Source organism: Galleria mellonella, unplaced genomic scaffold (genome assembly GCF_026898425.1).
Source record: "Galleria mellonella isolate WM207_F2 unplaced genomic scaffold, CSIRO_AGI_GalMel_v1 utg56, whole genome shotgun sequence".
In the NCBI taxonomy this organism is placed as follows: domain Eukaryota; kingdom Metazoa; phylum Arthropoda; class Insecta; order Lepidoptera; family Pyralidae; genus Galleria; species Galleria mellonella.
Genome location: NW_026442117.1, coordinates 1,777,392 through 1,794,633, shown reverse-complemented (window position 1 = coordinate 1,794,633; position 17,242 = coordinate 1,777,392). Strand labels below are relative to the sequence as shown.

Genomic DNA, 17,242 nt, shown 5'->3' with positions numbered 1-17,242 from the left:
GGGGGGGGGGAAGAGGGACAGAATTATTAGTAATGCGGACTAACAGTCCCATTACTAGTAATATACTTTATTAGTTCGACCTCCGCATGGTCCCCCTTGGAAACCATTGTGCTGAATTCCAGGTGTATTTATCACGATGGGCTAACTGATCTGCCTTTCCATTCTCATCTATCATACCTCATCCCTCACTGGTGCCCCGCCAGCGTATATCGATAGCGCAGGCGAAGTTACCATTGCATTATCATCCATTAAAAAAAAATCCTTAGAAATGGTAACCCATGCTGGGTGTCGTAGAATATTCTGTAGTTCATGTATAAGCGACGGTTACTGCTGTTTATCAGATGGGTCATCAGCTTGTTTGCTTAAGTTGCAAAAAATATGTTTCCAGGTTCTAAAAAGGCTGAAGAAACGTTACGGCGATTTATACACGGAGGACAATGTCATCATCAGCGGGACCCACACTCACTCCACACCTGGCGGTTTCCTTATGGACTTTCTTTTCGACTTGCCCATATTGGGCTTCGTGAAAGAAACCTTCATCGCGTATGTAATTGGGATCTATAAGGTAAATGATTTAATTAACATAAAACATAGACATACTTTTATGAGGTAGTTAAAGGCATACGTGGTGAATTGACCTCAGTAACCAGTTATTTAAAAAAAAAAAATCTCGAAATCGGTTTGTAACTCACTCAGGTTATGGAATGAGCTCCCTGCCGAGGTTTTCCCAAGAGACTACAGTATGGGGTCCTTCAAAAGAAGGGTAAAAAGGTTTCTTCAGGGTCAGCAACGCGCGTGTAATAATGTAATATCCTTGATATTGCAGGTGTCCATAGGCTACGGTAACCGCTTACCATTAAGTAGGCCGTATGCTTGTTTGCCACCCCATGTGGTAAACAAAAACTGATGGAGTTAGGAGATAATAAACTTTAAAAAAAAAAAACAACCGAGTTGTGAATTTCCTTCTTTTCAAAGTCGGTTGGAAATAGCAAGATAATGTGGGAGAGGCTTATGTTGATTTTAGATTTTGGATGTTCTCGTTTTATTATTTAACTAGCGACCTACCCCGGCTTTGCACGGGTGCAAAACTGATACTAAATAGCGCCGCATTATTTGCCCCCCAACATTATTTTAACCTATTTCATAGGATTCAGTCAGCGTTTGCAATGTAAGCGCAAAAAAATGTGTTTATTTACGACATCACATTAGAAACCTCTAAATTTATCAGTGTTTCTCTACAATATTATGCATGTATTATACATATAAATCTTCCTCTTGAATCACTCTATCTATTAAAACCGCTTCAAAATCCGTTGTGTAGTTTTAAAGATTTAAGCATACATAGATACGGATAGATAGCGACAGCAACTTTGTTTTATACTATGTAATGATATGTGGTCTTACTAAAGCCTTGTAAACTTCTTGCAGAGTATAGTGATCGCACACACCAAGTTGCAACCAGCTCGGATCGAGTATGGTGAGGCGGAATTGCTAGATGCCAACATCAATAGGTCGCCTTCTTCTTACCTGAGGAATCCTCCAGAAGAAAGAGCTAGGTAAGTTCACTGATATCTGATGAAAAGAATCTATCTAGAATCTATCTAATCTATCCAAGATACCCACATCTTATACAAAAGTCGATTGCTTGGGTACCTCTGTACCATTCGTGTTTCTACCGTGAAGCAGTTGTGTTTGCATGGCTGTGTTTCGGTTTGAAGGGTGGGATATGGCGTGAATTTACAGGGTACAGAGGAATAACACCTGAGTCCTCAGGAATGGCAACGCATGGGAGGTATCATTGCCGAAACAGTATACCCTGTTATGTCCATGGTACTGCTCATGTCTATAGGCGACGGTTACCACTTTCCATCAGGTGGGCCGTCAGCTTGTCTGCCATTCTTAGTTGTATAAAAAAAAATCTATATATTTCTGTATACTGGTTTAATAACGAATGTGTTAAAAGTCTTAATCCAAAAAATAATGTTGGAAAACACTTTTAACATATTTGAAAATAGATATCCGCCCGATATGGCCGATATCGTAATGGGTGATGAACCTTTTCCGCCATTAATGTTCAGAAAAACCTATTATATAGATATCGGATCGGGAACCATATTACTCATACTTAATCATCTCCATTCTAAAGGAATAATAATAATATTAATAATTATACAATACCATTATGCCTACTTGTACAATAATTAGTCCATTACCCTAAGGTTGTCTTGAAAAGATTGCTCTCAGCAATAAGACCGCCTTACTGTACTTATACAATTGTATCGTTGTGTTTGTAAATTGTCTTGCTTATTTCCTATATTGTATAATGTAAATAAAGTATACTCATTCATTCATTCATTCATTCATTCAAAGAGGTTACTAGTGACACGCTCCGACTTCGCATATTTTGGTAATAAAATATGGCTTAATAGGATAATGGTTGATAGAACAGCAATCTTAATGTGGTTGGACAAAAGAGGTTATTTTAAAATATGTCACTAATATTCAGATACAAGTACGATGTGGACAAGACCCTCGCGCAAGTCCGTTTCCTCACACCTGCGAACGAGTTGCTGGGTGTGATCAACTGGTTCGCAGTGCACCCAACCAGCATGAACAACACCAACCGGCTCGTCTCCTCAGACAACGTGGGCTACGCCTCCATTCTGATGGAGAAAGCCCTCAATGGGAATAATACACATCCGGGGAAGGTAAGCAGATGAAAAACCAGCTTTGTGCAGCTGTTCACATTGCGCTTGGACACTCACAGCATCAGCTGAGCCGGTTCCTTTTGCCTAGTATGGGACACTTCTTATATATAATATGTATTTTCTATATTTTATATTGTGATTGTGTGTTTACTGGCAATAAATGTTTTCTATTCTATTCTATTCTAAAAAAGTCAGAAGATCTGGGAAACAATGAAAATTTATCATGGGGAGTGCTTTGAGGAATTGTTCGGATTGATACCTGTTGCTGATTTGCACCACTGTAAAACCCGCCACAAACTAAAGTTTCATCCCAACCATTTGAATGAGTGGAGGCTTTCCACCGTGTCTTTTTCAAGGCAATTTCTTCCACGCACAACCACTCTTTGGATTTAACTTCTAACAGCAGTATTTCCGAACCGATACGACATCATAACCTTCAAGAAAAGAGCATATTCCTTTTTAAAATGCCGGCAGCACACCTGCAATGCCTTTGGTGTTGTGGGTGATTATGGGCGGCAGTAGTCACTTACTATCAGATAGTCGCATGCCCGTTTGTCTCCTGTTATAAAAAAAATTAGAGTGACTGCAAAAAAAAACCTATAATATTTTTCTCAGTGATTATTTTTTGTAATTGTTTGTATCTATAATAAGTTTACTATTGTTATCTTCTGAAGGAAACAATAAAGAGTATCTATAATAATGTCTCTGATAGGTGGCGTTCATATTTTCACCCAATCACACCTATCCACTGCTCTTCAAGATAGGATGCCCTTGTTGTGTGGCGTTCATATTTTCACCCAATCACACCTATCCACTGCTCTTCAAGCTAGGATGCCCTTGTTGAGTGGCGTTCATATTTTCACCCAATCACACCTATCCACTGCTCTTCAAGCTAGGATGCCCTTGTTGAGTGGCGTTCATATTTTCACCCAATCACACCTATCCACTGCTCTTCAAGATAGGATGCCCTTGTTGTGTGGCGTTCATATTTTTACCCAATCACACCTATCCACTGCTATTCAAGCTAGGATGCCCTTGTTGTGTGGCGTTCATATTTTCACCCAATCACACCTATCCACTGCTCTTCAAGATAGGATACCCTTGTTGAGTGGCGTTCATATTTTTACACAATCACACCTATCCACTGCTCTTTAAGCTAGGATGCCCTTGAAGGGGCGGCCTATTTTCTATGCCGGCAAGCTCTTTTGATAGGTAATGGATTATTACATTTGTTTTCAGGGTAACATTATATGTGCGTTCGCGTCAACAAATCTTGGAGACGTGTCTCCGAATATTAAAGGTCCCCGGTGTGAGTTCTCCGGTAAAGTGTGCGACCAGGAGAAACTGTTATGCAAACTGCCAAAGGAGAGGTGCTTCGCATCAGGTCCTGGGAAGGACATGTTCGATAGCACCAGGATTATTGCCACGAGGATGTTCCAGACGGCTATGGTAAGAGAGTTTTAAAGTACGTCTGAATATAAGCCTTCCCTTTAAGGGGAGATTTGTCAATAGTTGCCATGTTTAGCAAGCAGATTGGCAACCGTAGTTAGGCTTTTAAAGATGTTTTAAGAGGAACGCTGCTGGCTTTTAGAGGCCATACTACTAAATAGTTTTCCCTTTCATGCTCTAGCATATTCGGAGATTTTTATATCTTTTTATGTGTCTTGGAATAATGATGGTCTCAGCTGATGGAAAGTGGTAACTATCGCTAATAAACATAAATAACACCATGAACTATATAGAACAAATTCCGATGCCTATGATATTAGGTACTTTTTAAGATTAAGGCGTTACGCTGCCGTACCGTGTAACATTACTGCCATATCTCACCTCAAACCGAAACACAGCAGTACAAGCACAGTTTGCTCTCTTTGGTAACTTATTTTAAGCAGTACAAAGACTTTATACCCGAAAGGAATTCTCGTAGTCATATTATCGTATTATATACGAAGGTTTTGTCTATTAATTATTCTATTTCTACCTTCTACTATTCTCTCTTAGAGAACTTAAACTTTGCTCACATACGGGTCAGTTTTGAAGCGTGATTTCTCTAAAGCTCTTTTTAATATTAAAACTTCAACTAGATATCACATCAAAATATTTTATTCTAAGGGCCCAATATGAACTAAATTTTTAGTAGATTTAAGTCAAAACTATTGCTGTGTGCACATGTTGTGGCAAGTTTGCCTGATATAATATTAATTTACTTGCATGTTACAGTTGAAGTTTGTATTTGTAAACTTCTGTTATTTACCAGAGGGAGACTTTGTACAAAAATCTATTGCTTGGGTACCTCTGTACCATTCGTGTTTCAACCGTGATGCAGTTGTGTTTGCATGGCTGTGTTTCGGTTTGAAGGGTGGGATATGGCGTGAATTTACTGGGTACAGAGGAATAACATCTGAGTCCTCAGGAATGGCAACGCATGGGGAGTATCATGAGCGAAACAGTATACTCTGTTATGTCCACGATACTGCTCATGTCTATAGGCGACGGTGACCACTTTCCATCAGGTGGGCCGTCAGCTTATTTGCCATTCTGAGTCGTATAATATATATATATATATATATATATATATATATATATATATATATATATATATATATATATATATATATATATATATATATATATATATATATATATATATAGATTCCTGAAATGGAAAATTGGTTCTTTACAGAATATTTTGGCGCAACCCGGCGAAGATCTAACGGGACCAGTGGGCATAGTGCACCAGTTTGTCGAGATGCCAGTACAGAAGGTTCCACCGTACGATCCAGTTTCGGAGACATTCAACGCTGTAAGTTAATTATTTTATTATCTTTTATTTTTTCAAATTCAAATTATCTTTATCCAGATATAGACTTTACAAGCTCTTTATAATTGTTATCTTTTATGATTCTATTGCTGGGTTTGGAATGTTATTATCTACTGAGAATAACCCACAAGAAAGGGGGGAAAGGGATTGTTAGTAATGGAGACTGAGAATCCCATTGCTAGCAATATACCCAACCAGGTCGACCTCCTCGCGGTTCCCCCTGGAAACTATCATGGTTAATTCTTGATGAATTCATCATGATGGGCTAACTGGCCTGTTTTCATTCTCATCTATCACCCTTCACTGGTGCTCCGCCAGCGTATCCCGTTAGCGCAGGCGGGGTTACCATACCATTTTCACACATCAAAAAAAAAACCCACAAGGAAATCCAGAGTTACTCTTTTAAATCTCTGTTAATATTATGTCTATTTATTTCAATGTACTATGTCTAAAAGTACATAGTCGTTAAAAGCCCGTGCATGATCCACTAACACCATGCACATTTGTCATTCAAGTAATCGTTTAGTGCGTAATAAACATTTTAATAGATGAAGACTGAGTGGTGCATCGGTTTATCACCATATCAGCCTTTAACTGTCCACTGCTGAACATAAGCTAGTAGTTGCCACGCTTGGCAAGTGATTTGGCAACCGCAGTTAAGCTTTAGAGATGTTTTAAGACAGACGTTGCTACCTATTCCTCATCCTCCCTTAGTTGTCTCTTACAACACCCATGGGAACGGAATGGTTGGCCTATTCTATGCCGGGAATACGGCCCAATTTACATGGCTGTATTTCCGTGTAGATGGGTCGTAGTATGGCAGTGGAATTCTAGGGTACGGAGGTCTGACAGAGTCTGTAGAGTTAGCAATGAACACACAAAACATGCAACCAGTACTATTAAATATATAAGCGACGAGTCGTTATTCATTCGTTACCAAAAGGGAGATTTTGTACAAAAGTTGTTTGCTTGGCTACCTCTGTCCCATTCGTGTTTCTACCGTGAAGCGTGTGTTTGCATGGCTGTGTTTCGGTTTGAAGGATGGGATATGTGAATTTACAAGGTACAGAGGAATAACATCTGAGTTCTCAGTAATGGCAATATATGGGGGGTATCATGGGCGAAACAGTATACTTTGTTATGTCCATGGTACTGCTCATGTCTATAGGCGACGGTTATCACTTTCCATCAGGTGGGCCGTCAGCTTGTTTGCCATTCTAAGTAGTAAAATAAAGAATCATGTTATTCTAACATCTGAGTCGGTGCGTTGGCTATTTTTGTTTTTTTGTAAAGTTGAAATTTTGCTTCTCCTATTGGTATAAGTTAGATCGTGTAGAATAAGCTATCCTTTCCTTTCCCGTAAGTGTTATAAGGGATTATGGGAGCTTATGATGGAGAAAGGGGCAGCAGCGTTTCTCTTCAAACATCACTAAAAGCTAACTTCAGTTGCCAACTTACTTGCCAAGCGTGGTAACTACTGGCAAAAACCCCTTTATGGGATAGGTCATGTTCAGCAATGGACAGTTAGTGGCTGATGCAACATTGGTATAAGTTAGTGAGGTACCAGCGAGTGATGATAGATGAAGGTGACTTCAGTTCGTTTGTACATCGTGGGTTCCTCATGGACTTCAAACTGACAGGGTATATGGGGCTGCTAAGTGGGGTTTAGCTGACACTTCCTCCCCCCTGTAGAGTTCGATGGTGTCGGGCTGCGTGCCGGCGATGGGGTACAGCTTCGCGGCGGGCACGACGGACGGGCCGGGCGCGTTCGACTTCCGGCAGGGGACCACCTCGCCCAACGCGCTGTGGGATGCTGTCCGCGACTTCGTGGCCGAGCCCTCGCCGCAAGACCTTGCCTGCCACGCGCCCAAGCCTATTCTGCTTGCCACTGGCCGGGTACCCAGCACTAACCTACTAGTTTATACCTTTCCGTCATATATTACTTCCAGCAGCAGTACTTTTAGATGGATGATAATGGAATTGTAACCCTGCTTGCGCTAACAGTATAAGCTGGCGAGACACCACTGAGGGGTGATAGGTGATGATGAAAAGACAGGTCAGATAGCCCATTGTGATGAATATACCTGGAATTCAGCACGATGGTTTCCAGGGGGGACGACATGGAGGTCGATCTGACAGGGTATATTGCTAGCAATGGTACTGGTATTCCGCATTACTAACAATCCCTTCCCCCTTTTACATTTCAGATTACATCTGATAACATTAAAAACATTTATAGAAAACAATAGTATGAACTAGATTGAGACCCAGACAAGTGTACAAACAGCATGGTTAAAGCAGTTGGCAAACAATGATAAATTATATATAGATAGTTCATTAAGTACATGTACATTTACATTATCATGGGCGAAACAGTATACTCTGTTATGTCCATGGTACTGCTCATGTCTATAGGCGACGGTTACCACTTTCCATCAGGTGGGCCGTCAGCTTGTTTGCCATTCTAAGTTGTATAAAAAAAAGTACTTTTCCACGTTTGAAATAACATAACTTATAAGACGAAAGAAAAACGTCGAAAAAAAGGGAAAAAATAATTAAAATTACGTGTTCCTGTTTTCAGATAAAGTTCCCCTACAGTTGGCAGCCCCAGATCGTCTCGTGCTCAGTGGCGCGCATTGGGGAACTGATCTTAGCGGCAGTTCCCGGCGAGTTCACCACCATGTCGGGCCGGAGGTTGCGTAGCGTGGTCTCCAAGGCCTCAGGCGGCAAGAGGGTGGTGCTGGCTGGACTATCTAACGTGTACGCGGATTATATCGCCACCCCTGAGGAGTACCAGGTATTATAGAAGGTTTCAAGTTTCCTGTCTTAAATTGGGGAGTTAAGGTTTGGTAGGGGGGGGGGTTGATTTTAGTATTGCGAATTACCAGTTCCATTGCTAATAATATATATATGTCAGATCCATAGACTCGTGTCCCCCCGTCCCCCTCCTAGAAACCATCGTGCTAAATTCCAGGTATATTCATCACGATGGGCTAACTGAGCTGCCTTTTCATTCTCACCTATCACCTCTCATTGGGGGGGTGGGGTGGGAAGGGATTGTTAGTAATGTAAACTACCAATCCCATTGCTAGCAATATACCCTGTCAGGTCGATTTCCACGTGGTCCTCCCTGGAAAATATCGTGCTGAATTCCAGGTGTATTCATCATGATGGGCTAACTGACCTGCTCTTTCATCCTCACTTATCACCACTCACTGGTGCCTTGCCAGCGTATACCGTTAGCGCAGGATGGGGTTACCATTCCATTGTCATACATTAAAAAAAAATCACCTCTCACTGGTGCAACAACAATAGCTCATGATTAATTTTTTTTTTTGTATTTCAGGAGCAAAGATATGAAGCTGCATCCACTATATACGGGCCACACACTCTAGACATATATCTGAACAAATACGTCGAGCTGACGGAGGCACTCATGGCGGTAAGTTCACCATGACGCTGTTGAGTTCTAAGAAACGAGTTTATTGTTTCTAACGATCACATACCAGAGGGCGACTTTGTACAAAAGTCGTTTGCTTGAGCACCTCTGTTCCATTCATGTTTCTACCGTGAAGCAGTTGTGTTTGCATGGCTGTGTTTCGGTTTGAAGGGTGGGATATGGCGTGAATTTACAGGGTACAGAGGAATAACACCTGAGTTCTTTTTAAAGTCAGAAATCTCCGTTTCCTTAAGTAACCGTTTAGAGTGGTTTTAATAACTTCAGTATGTTTACGCAATCAGAGCAAGAAGCCGTCGAGTGGTCCTTCGCCGCCGGATCTGAGCGAGCAGCTGATCTCGCTGGTGCCACCAGTACTATGGGATGCGGCGCCTTGGGGACACGAGTTCGGCGACTGCCTGTTGCAGCCCGAGAAACAGTACAGCTACGGGGACACCGTCGTTGCACACTTCGTAAGTACAGAGCGCTGCAGCAGGTGCAGCAACCGAGAAATGAAAAGTATTTTTTTTTATACAACTTAGAATGGCAAACAAGCTGACGGTTCACCTGATGGAAAGTGGTAACCGTCGCCTATAGATATGAGCAGTACCATGGACACAACAGAGTATATTGTTTCGCCCATGATACCTCCCATGCGTTGCCATTCCTGAGGACTCAGGTGTTATTCCTCTGTACCCAGTAAATTCACTGCCATATCTCACTCTTCAATTCGAAACTCAGTTATGCAAACAACTGCTTCACGGTTGAAACACGAATGGGACAGAGGTGCCCAAGCAAACGACTTCTGTACAAAATCTCCCTCTGGTACAAAAGGCGGACTTAATGCTAGTAGCCTTTAGTATTCTCTATCTTTGGGATGAGCAGTGAATTAGAAACGCGGTTAAGATAGATAAAGAAAATAACAATTAATAATGTATACTTACACAAAACAATAAGGTTGCTTTTTATTTGCATTGTTTATATTTAGAATCTGATCTTTTATGCAGGTGTCCGGTCACCCCCGCAACAGTATCCGGCACGGCCGCAGCTACGTCGCAGTGGAGCGGCTGCAGGAAGCCGAGGACGATGCTTGGACCACCGTCGCCACGGACGCTGACTGGGAGACCAAGTACTATAACACAGATATTGTACTAGTCTTTACTCGCGACTTCGTTTGAGTGACCAGGATATATGGATTGACTGAGATAAACAGTGACCTATATAACCTTTTTCTCTATTTGAAATAAACTCACTTTTATATTTACGAGGATTTATATATACCAGAGGGAGACTTTGTACAAAAGTCGATTGCTTGGGTACCTCTGTCCCATTCGTGTTTCAACCGTGAAGCAGTTGTGTTTGCATGGCTGTGTTTCGGTTTGAAGCGTGGGATATGGCATGAATTTACTGGGTACAGAGTAATAACACCTGAGTCCTCAGGAATGGCAACGCATGGGATGTATCATGGGCGAAACAGTATACTCTGTTATGTCCACGGTACTGCTCATGTGTATAGGCGACGGTTACTAGTTTCCATCAGGTGGGCCGTCAGCTTGTTTGCCATTCTAAGTTGTATAAAAAAAATATATATACTAGATTAGATTTCTATTGCCGTATGGTCCCGGCATAGAATAGGCCATCCTATTCCATCTATTATACCCATAAGAAAGGAAGTTTCTTGTGGGTATAATGTATCACCATCTTCGTCATCTCAGCCATTACCCGTCCACTGCTGGACACAAGCCTCCCCCATAGACTGCCATAAGGAACGGTCCTGAGCCACCTGCATCCACTGACTCGCTACAATGCATTTGAGGTCGTCATTCCATCTAGTGGGTGTAATATATATAAATAGGGGGGTGGGGGGGTCAAAGGTATTCCATTATCATACATAAAAAAATATATACATATGTAAATGTATAAATATATGTAAAAAAAAAATCATCAATAAGTTTACATTATCTTTATCAATAAACTCGACTAATTCCAGGTTCATATGGCAACGCAACTCCAAGATCCTGGGCACGAGCTATGCTGTCATCGAGTGGGAGATACCCCCCGGGACCCCGCGGGGCACCTACCGCTTACACCACTACGGCAGCTACAAATACATCTTAGGTGGAATATACCCTTACCATGGCTTCTCTGAACCGTTTGAGGTCACTTAGACACTAATGTTTCATTTTATTACTCACTTGTAAACTTTTTATGTGATATGGAGTTACAAACAAGTGGATAGTTTGTTTAACTGTCCTCTAGGGTCATGGACAGTACTGTCAACATCATACAATATACTGTGACACCTTCATACCGTACCTGAGGACTAAGATATATACTCGAATTATTTAAAATTCTGGAAAACAAATGAAATGATAAATTTGAATAATATTAAAGATTTTGTTATAAAAAAAAAGAACTAAATTATTATGAGACTATAAATATCACTTTCAAAAAAGAATCATCGGAATCGATATTGTATTAATGAAGATATAGAAAGGTTGCCTGGAAGAGATCGCTCTTAGCGATAAGGTCGCCCATTGTTTTCTTATTGTGATTATTTCTTGTAATTGTTTATATTTATAATAAGTTTACTATTGTAATCTTTTGGAGGAAACGATAAAGAGTATCTATCCATCTATAGGTAGATAGCGAAGCATTTTTTCTATACAACTTAGAATGGCAAACGAGCTGACGGCCCACCTGATGGAAAGTGGTAACCGTCGCCTATAGACATGGACAGTGCTATGGACATAACAGAGTATACTGTTTCGCCCATGATACTCTCCGTGTGTTACCATTTCTGACAACTAACGTGTTATGCCTCTGTATCCATAGTATACAGTTGAATTTAGATTTTTTTTTAATACTGTGTATCCGAATCGTGTATATTGATTTCAAAAGTACCAGGGGCATTACAGAGTATACTGTGTCACCCATGATACTCCTCATGCGTTGCCATTCTAACAACTAGGGTGTTATGCCTCCGTGTTCTAGCATACAGTAGAATTAAGATCTATTTTTTTTTAAATATAATTCATTAAAATATATTTAAATATATTCAGATTGTTTTGAATGCTAGGTTCTATTCCAGAATTAAATGGTTTCATAAAAGGATGAACGATAGTAATTTGTGATGAAATTAGCAATGAAATTGGTAAATTAATACATTTGACACCAGAGGGAGACTTTGTACAAAAGTCGATTGCTTGGGTACCTCTGTCCCATTCGTGTTTCTACCGTGAAGCTACATTTGCATGGCTGTATTTCGGTTTGAAGGGTGGGATATGGCGTGAATTTACAGGGTACAGAGGAATAACACCTGAGTCCTCAAGAATGGCAATGCATGGGGGGTATCATGGGCGAAACAGTATACTCTGTTATGTCCACGGTACTGCTCATGTCTATAGGCGACGGTTACCACTTTCCATCAGGTGGGCCGTCAGCTTGTTTGCCATTCTAAGTTGTATAAAAAAAACAAAATTTGAAATTATTGTGATAATATTCCTGAAGTATATAAAAACCAAAGTGGATTTTTATAATCTAATTAATTTTATATTAGTATGTTTAATAATAATTAACTTTTAATCACTTATTATATAACATTATACAGTCTCAGACAGTGATAGACGCAAATAGAACTGTGGAGGTCTCTGAATATACTGTGCCACCCATGTTGGTATAATAAATAGGCGGCGCAGTATATTCAGAGATCTCAATCGTGCTATTAACGCCTATTTATTTACAAGCGTTGCCGCTTTTGATGTTTATTTTTAAATTGTTTAATTAAGGGATATTTTTATCTTGCATAGATAAAGTACATTCATCATTCGTACAGGAATAAATTGCTGTAACATTTTGTACAATAATCTTATAATAAGTAAGTCTAATTATAGTAATATTTCTTTTCATCATCAACATCATCATCATCATCATCATCATCATTTCAACCATTATTCGTCCACTGCTGGACATGAGCCTCCCGACTATAAACTTAACTCTTCTTTGCATAATGGTGGAAATTTCCATCATAACATTGAATGCCCAAAAATTATATAAAAGAACGAGTTCACTTTAAGTTGATCGTGTCTGGTTACCTTCTTAATGTCCATTGCAGGAAAAAAACATAGCTGACAATTTTTTTTTTTACAATTTTTCCTTTAATTTTGAACATGAATTATGTCATCTTGATTTATTACACTAATAAAAAAAGTCATGCAAAGAAGGGTTAATTGTCCTTGTTGCCATAGCATTTACAAGTGTTTTAAATTGCAAAAAATGAGTGTCGATACTAGACTTCAATTGGTTACCGAATTTAATTTATGTTCAAATTGTTTACGATCGGGCCATAGAATATCCAATATTTCTTTTAATACTTGCTTACAGAATTTATTGGTTATACGTATTTACTGATATTATTCACAAGTCCATTTATATTAGATGTATATTTCCAAAACTAATGCAACTTATAAAATATTTTTTTGTCTATTGTTGCCTAATTCCTTAAAATTGTTTACTTCATTTCATACTGTATTGTGTTAAAGTAAATGCTGTGAATATCTTCAATAGGCGTGTGCATTAATATTGTATTTTTCATTTATTGAGCGAAGATGGAATGATAACCCCCTCCTGTGTTATCGGTATACGCTGGCGGGGCACCAGTGAAGGATGATAGATAACAGATAAAGGCAGGTCTGTTGGCCCATAGTGACCAATTGAACAAGAATAACCACTATGGTTTCTAGGGGGAACCGCGTGGAAGTCGACCTGATTGGGTGTATTGCTAGCAATGGGGATGTTAAATCTCTTTACTAACAATCCCTTACCCCCATTAATATTGTATTGTATTTAATGTTTGTTATATGTGTTATAATACAATATGACATTGATATTCCTATGAATAAATAAATAAGTTCCATAGCTCTAAAGTAACTATTACAAAATTAATAAGTAACTTGGTAGAATAAGAGATTTGAAGAGTTTAAGAGATATATTAAAAAGTTGATTTCAACGTATATTGAATTAGTCTGTGAAAATCTATTTGAATTATCTGAAATACTCATTAATTGATTATTATTCCATTATTAAAAAAAAAAAACATAAAACATTTTATGTTAAAAACACAAAATAATTTCAGATAAAAACACAAAATAATTTCAGATAAAAACACAAAATAATTTCAGATAAAAACACGAAATAATTTCAGATAAAAACAAAATAATTTTAGATAAAAAACAAATTAATTTCAGATAAAAACAAAAATAATTTCAGATAAAACACAAAATAATTTCAGATAAAAACAAAATAATTTCAGATAAAAACATATAAAGTAATTTAAGATATTGATCCACAAAAAAAAAAATAACTGACTTTAAACATTGCAACTATTGAACAGTTTTTAATTAAGTTGCTATGGGACGAAGTTGAAAGTATTCTTTTTCACATAAAAGAAAAAAAAAATAACAAATTTGTTTATAATTATTATAGTTGGAATTTATTAGATGTGCCTTGTTCGATTTTATAGATTCAATCATTCGGTTTAATTCGTTATCAATTATGTGCTAAGTCGAAGTTTTTCGAATTAAAGTATTATGGTATTCGTTAATTTATTTATTTATTTATTTATTTAAGGACAACCAGCAAAGCATACATTTATATCTACTTAAAATTCATGATAATATGGTTACATTATAAAATGCTGCCTCAATTAAAGGCCGCCACGACACGCGTATACATAATATATTATTATTATTAAGAAAATTTATAAAAACTACAATACTAGTTATATAATAAATAGACTACAGTAATATTTTAATTTCAAAGATTTGTACACTTATAATCTATACATATGTGCAATGATACATGCATGAATGAATTTAACAAAAGAATCTATACAAAGTGGATTTGAATTTGTTTAAGGTCGTGTTGATATCAATATTAATATTAGGCAATCGTGACAACTGACTATACTGTAACTGCATTCTGTTAATAGCTGAGAAATGGCCTAGTTAATAAGAAATTACAATCGAAATGAGAACTTTCTCTTTTATATGAAGTCGGTTGTGAAATTTAATATTGACTACGAGGACTCGGTCAAGTTTTGGAGTATTGGAGTATTTGAATACGTTATCAGATTTGAGTATTCTTTGGATTGATTTTTTTTTTCATTAATAATTAAAGAAAATTCGTCGTGTGGTCCGGACATTGAATAGGTCACCCTTTTCTTTTCGGTGGGTGTAGTAAGAGGCAACTCAAGGAACATATTATGAATAACTCGTATACGAGTCCTGTATATTCACTTGAACAGTACCATAGATGTCACAGTGTATACTGAGTCACCCATGATACCCTTCATGCGTTGTCATTCTTGAGGACTAAGGTGTTATGCTTCTGTCTGTACCCTGACTACCTGACTACCTGAGTACCTATTACTCGAACTAATAATCGAGTCAGCTTGACTCGATACATAACTAATATACTTGTTATCTCATTAGTGAAATGAAATGAATATTAATTTGTCAAAAACATTTTTAGATAGATGATTAACTCTACGAATGACACACTAGGCATGCAAGCCTGTGTCGTGTAATTCAGAAATTAGATTTAGCTATGGTGGTATATTACTTATTAGTTTTTAACCGACTTCAAAAAGGTGGAGATTCTAAGTTCCATTGTATTTTTTTAATAGTAAACTGAAGATACTATTATAATATATTTTAGTATTTAAATATATCGTCTTGCCTCTAATACTTGTAAGTATTATAAGTTGCCTAATTTACACTAAAAATAAAGTAGAATCTCGATTATTCGAATCAGATAAAACCAGGCGTATTCCGGATAATCGAAAATCCGGATAATTGATTTTAAAGTCGAATCAAACAATAACACAATTTTAATATTTTTTTTTATTATGCAAAGGGTTTTACATAAGTCATTTAGATAATACAATATAAAAAAAAAATACTATAAAGATAATAGATTACCTATTTACCCAATTAATAATAATAATAATAATAAATTTTGTCGGTAAACGGTCTTATCCCAACCGACTGGTTGGAACAACATCTCAGACGGTTGGTATTCCGAGGCGGCTCACTCCCGGGAAAGATGCAGAAAGCGGTGCTCTTAGATTCTGCCCGCATTGTACGCCGGTTTCTCTCCCTGGAGCCCTGAATCTCGGCCGACTGTACTTCTGCCGGGAGTTAGTAGCCATCTCCTCTCTTTAAGAGTGGAGATGTGAATTTTTTAGAAATCTAAATAATAATAATAATATCTAATACCATTTCTAAATCGATAATTAGAGAAGTGAAAAATAAGTCCGGATAATCGAATATTCGGAGAATAGATGTTCGGATAATCGACATTCTACTGTACATGTGATTTAATAATATAGTAATTATTGTGCGTGCGTTTAAACCATATGCAAAAGTTTTATCTTATTATTTTGTATTTAATTGTCCATGGTAATTCATATCGCTGTTATGTGACATAGATAAGGGGTCATTTAAGGAAATTTTTATATATTTTTTTATATATTTAGATATATTTTAGATTAATAACATCTAAATAGAGCGTTTATTTAACAAACCTTCGTTGAAATACCATTTGCTATATTTAAGAGAAGATTATTTTTCAGGGGGAGGGCATGGAGGTATCCTGGCCTCAGCTATGAGCTGGCACTTTGTTCATAACTAAAAGCTTCGTTCCTAACTCCTGGGGTGGGCACCAAACAATTATACGGTAGGCACGAATAACCTGATCGCCCTTGTATTTGTAATAAAAATGGCCCAATATATATTTGCATAAGTGAAAGTGAGTTACGCGTCCGAAAAATTGTTTTGTTTTTTTTTTATGGGTGAAAATAGAATGGTAATCCTGCCTGCGCGAACGGGATACGCTGGCAGAGCACCAGTGAAAGGTGATCGATGAGAATGAAAACAGGCCACAGGCCTATGAATTCACAAGGAATTAACCATGATAGTGTCTAGGGAGAACCGCGAGAAGGTCGACCTAGCTAAAATTATTTTGTTTAAAAATAAATACGTAAATTAATTGTCTATTATCCATAGTATTTTTGATGAATGATAATGGAATAGTAACCTAAATAGTAGCTTAAAATAGTAGCCTGCGCTAACGGTATACGCTGGCGGGACACCAGTCGTGATGAGTCCACCTGAATTTCAGCACGATGATTTCCAGGGGGGACCGCGTGGAGGTCGACCTGACAGGGTATATTGCTAGTAATGGGACTGGTAGTCCGTATTAATAACAATTCCTTTC

The 17,242-nt window shown here is 38.0% G+C and overlaps 1 protein-coding gene across 4 annotated transcripts in view; it reads left to right on the top strand.

The window, feature by feature from the left end:
- LOC113514784 (neutral ceramidase) overlaps positions 1-14,568 on the top strand; it is a 51,431-nt gene extending 36,863 nt beyond the window's left edge. For all 4 annotated transcript variants that reach the window (XM_052899089.1, XM_052899088.1, XM_052899090.1 and 1 more), the window contains exons 4-14: positions 389-565; positions 1,429-1,556; positions 2,507-2,708; positions 3,948-4,157; positions 5,392-5,511; positions 7,222-7,425; positions 8,111-8,326; positions 8,876-8,971; positions 9,271-9,438; positions 9,973-10,094; positions 10,956-14,568. In XM_052899089.1, coding sequence (XP_052755049.1) covers positions 389-565; positions 1,429-1,556; positions 2,507-2,708; positions 3,948-4,157; positions 5,392-5,511; positions 7,222-7,425; positions 8,111-8,326; positions 8,876-8,971; positions 9,271-9,438; positions 9,973-10,094; positions 10,956-11,133 — 1,821 coding nt within the window. In that variant the 3' untranslated portion in view covers positions 11,134-14,568. The remainder of the gene's footprint in view (positions 1-388; positions 566-1,428; positions 1,557-2,506; positions 2,709-3,947; positions 4,158-5,391; positions 5,512-7,221; positions 7,426-8,110; positions 8,327-8,875; positions 8,972-9,270; positions 9,439-9,972; positions 10,095-10,955) is intronic.
- The last annotated feature ends 2,674 nt before the right edge of the window (positions 14,569-17,242 follow it).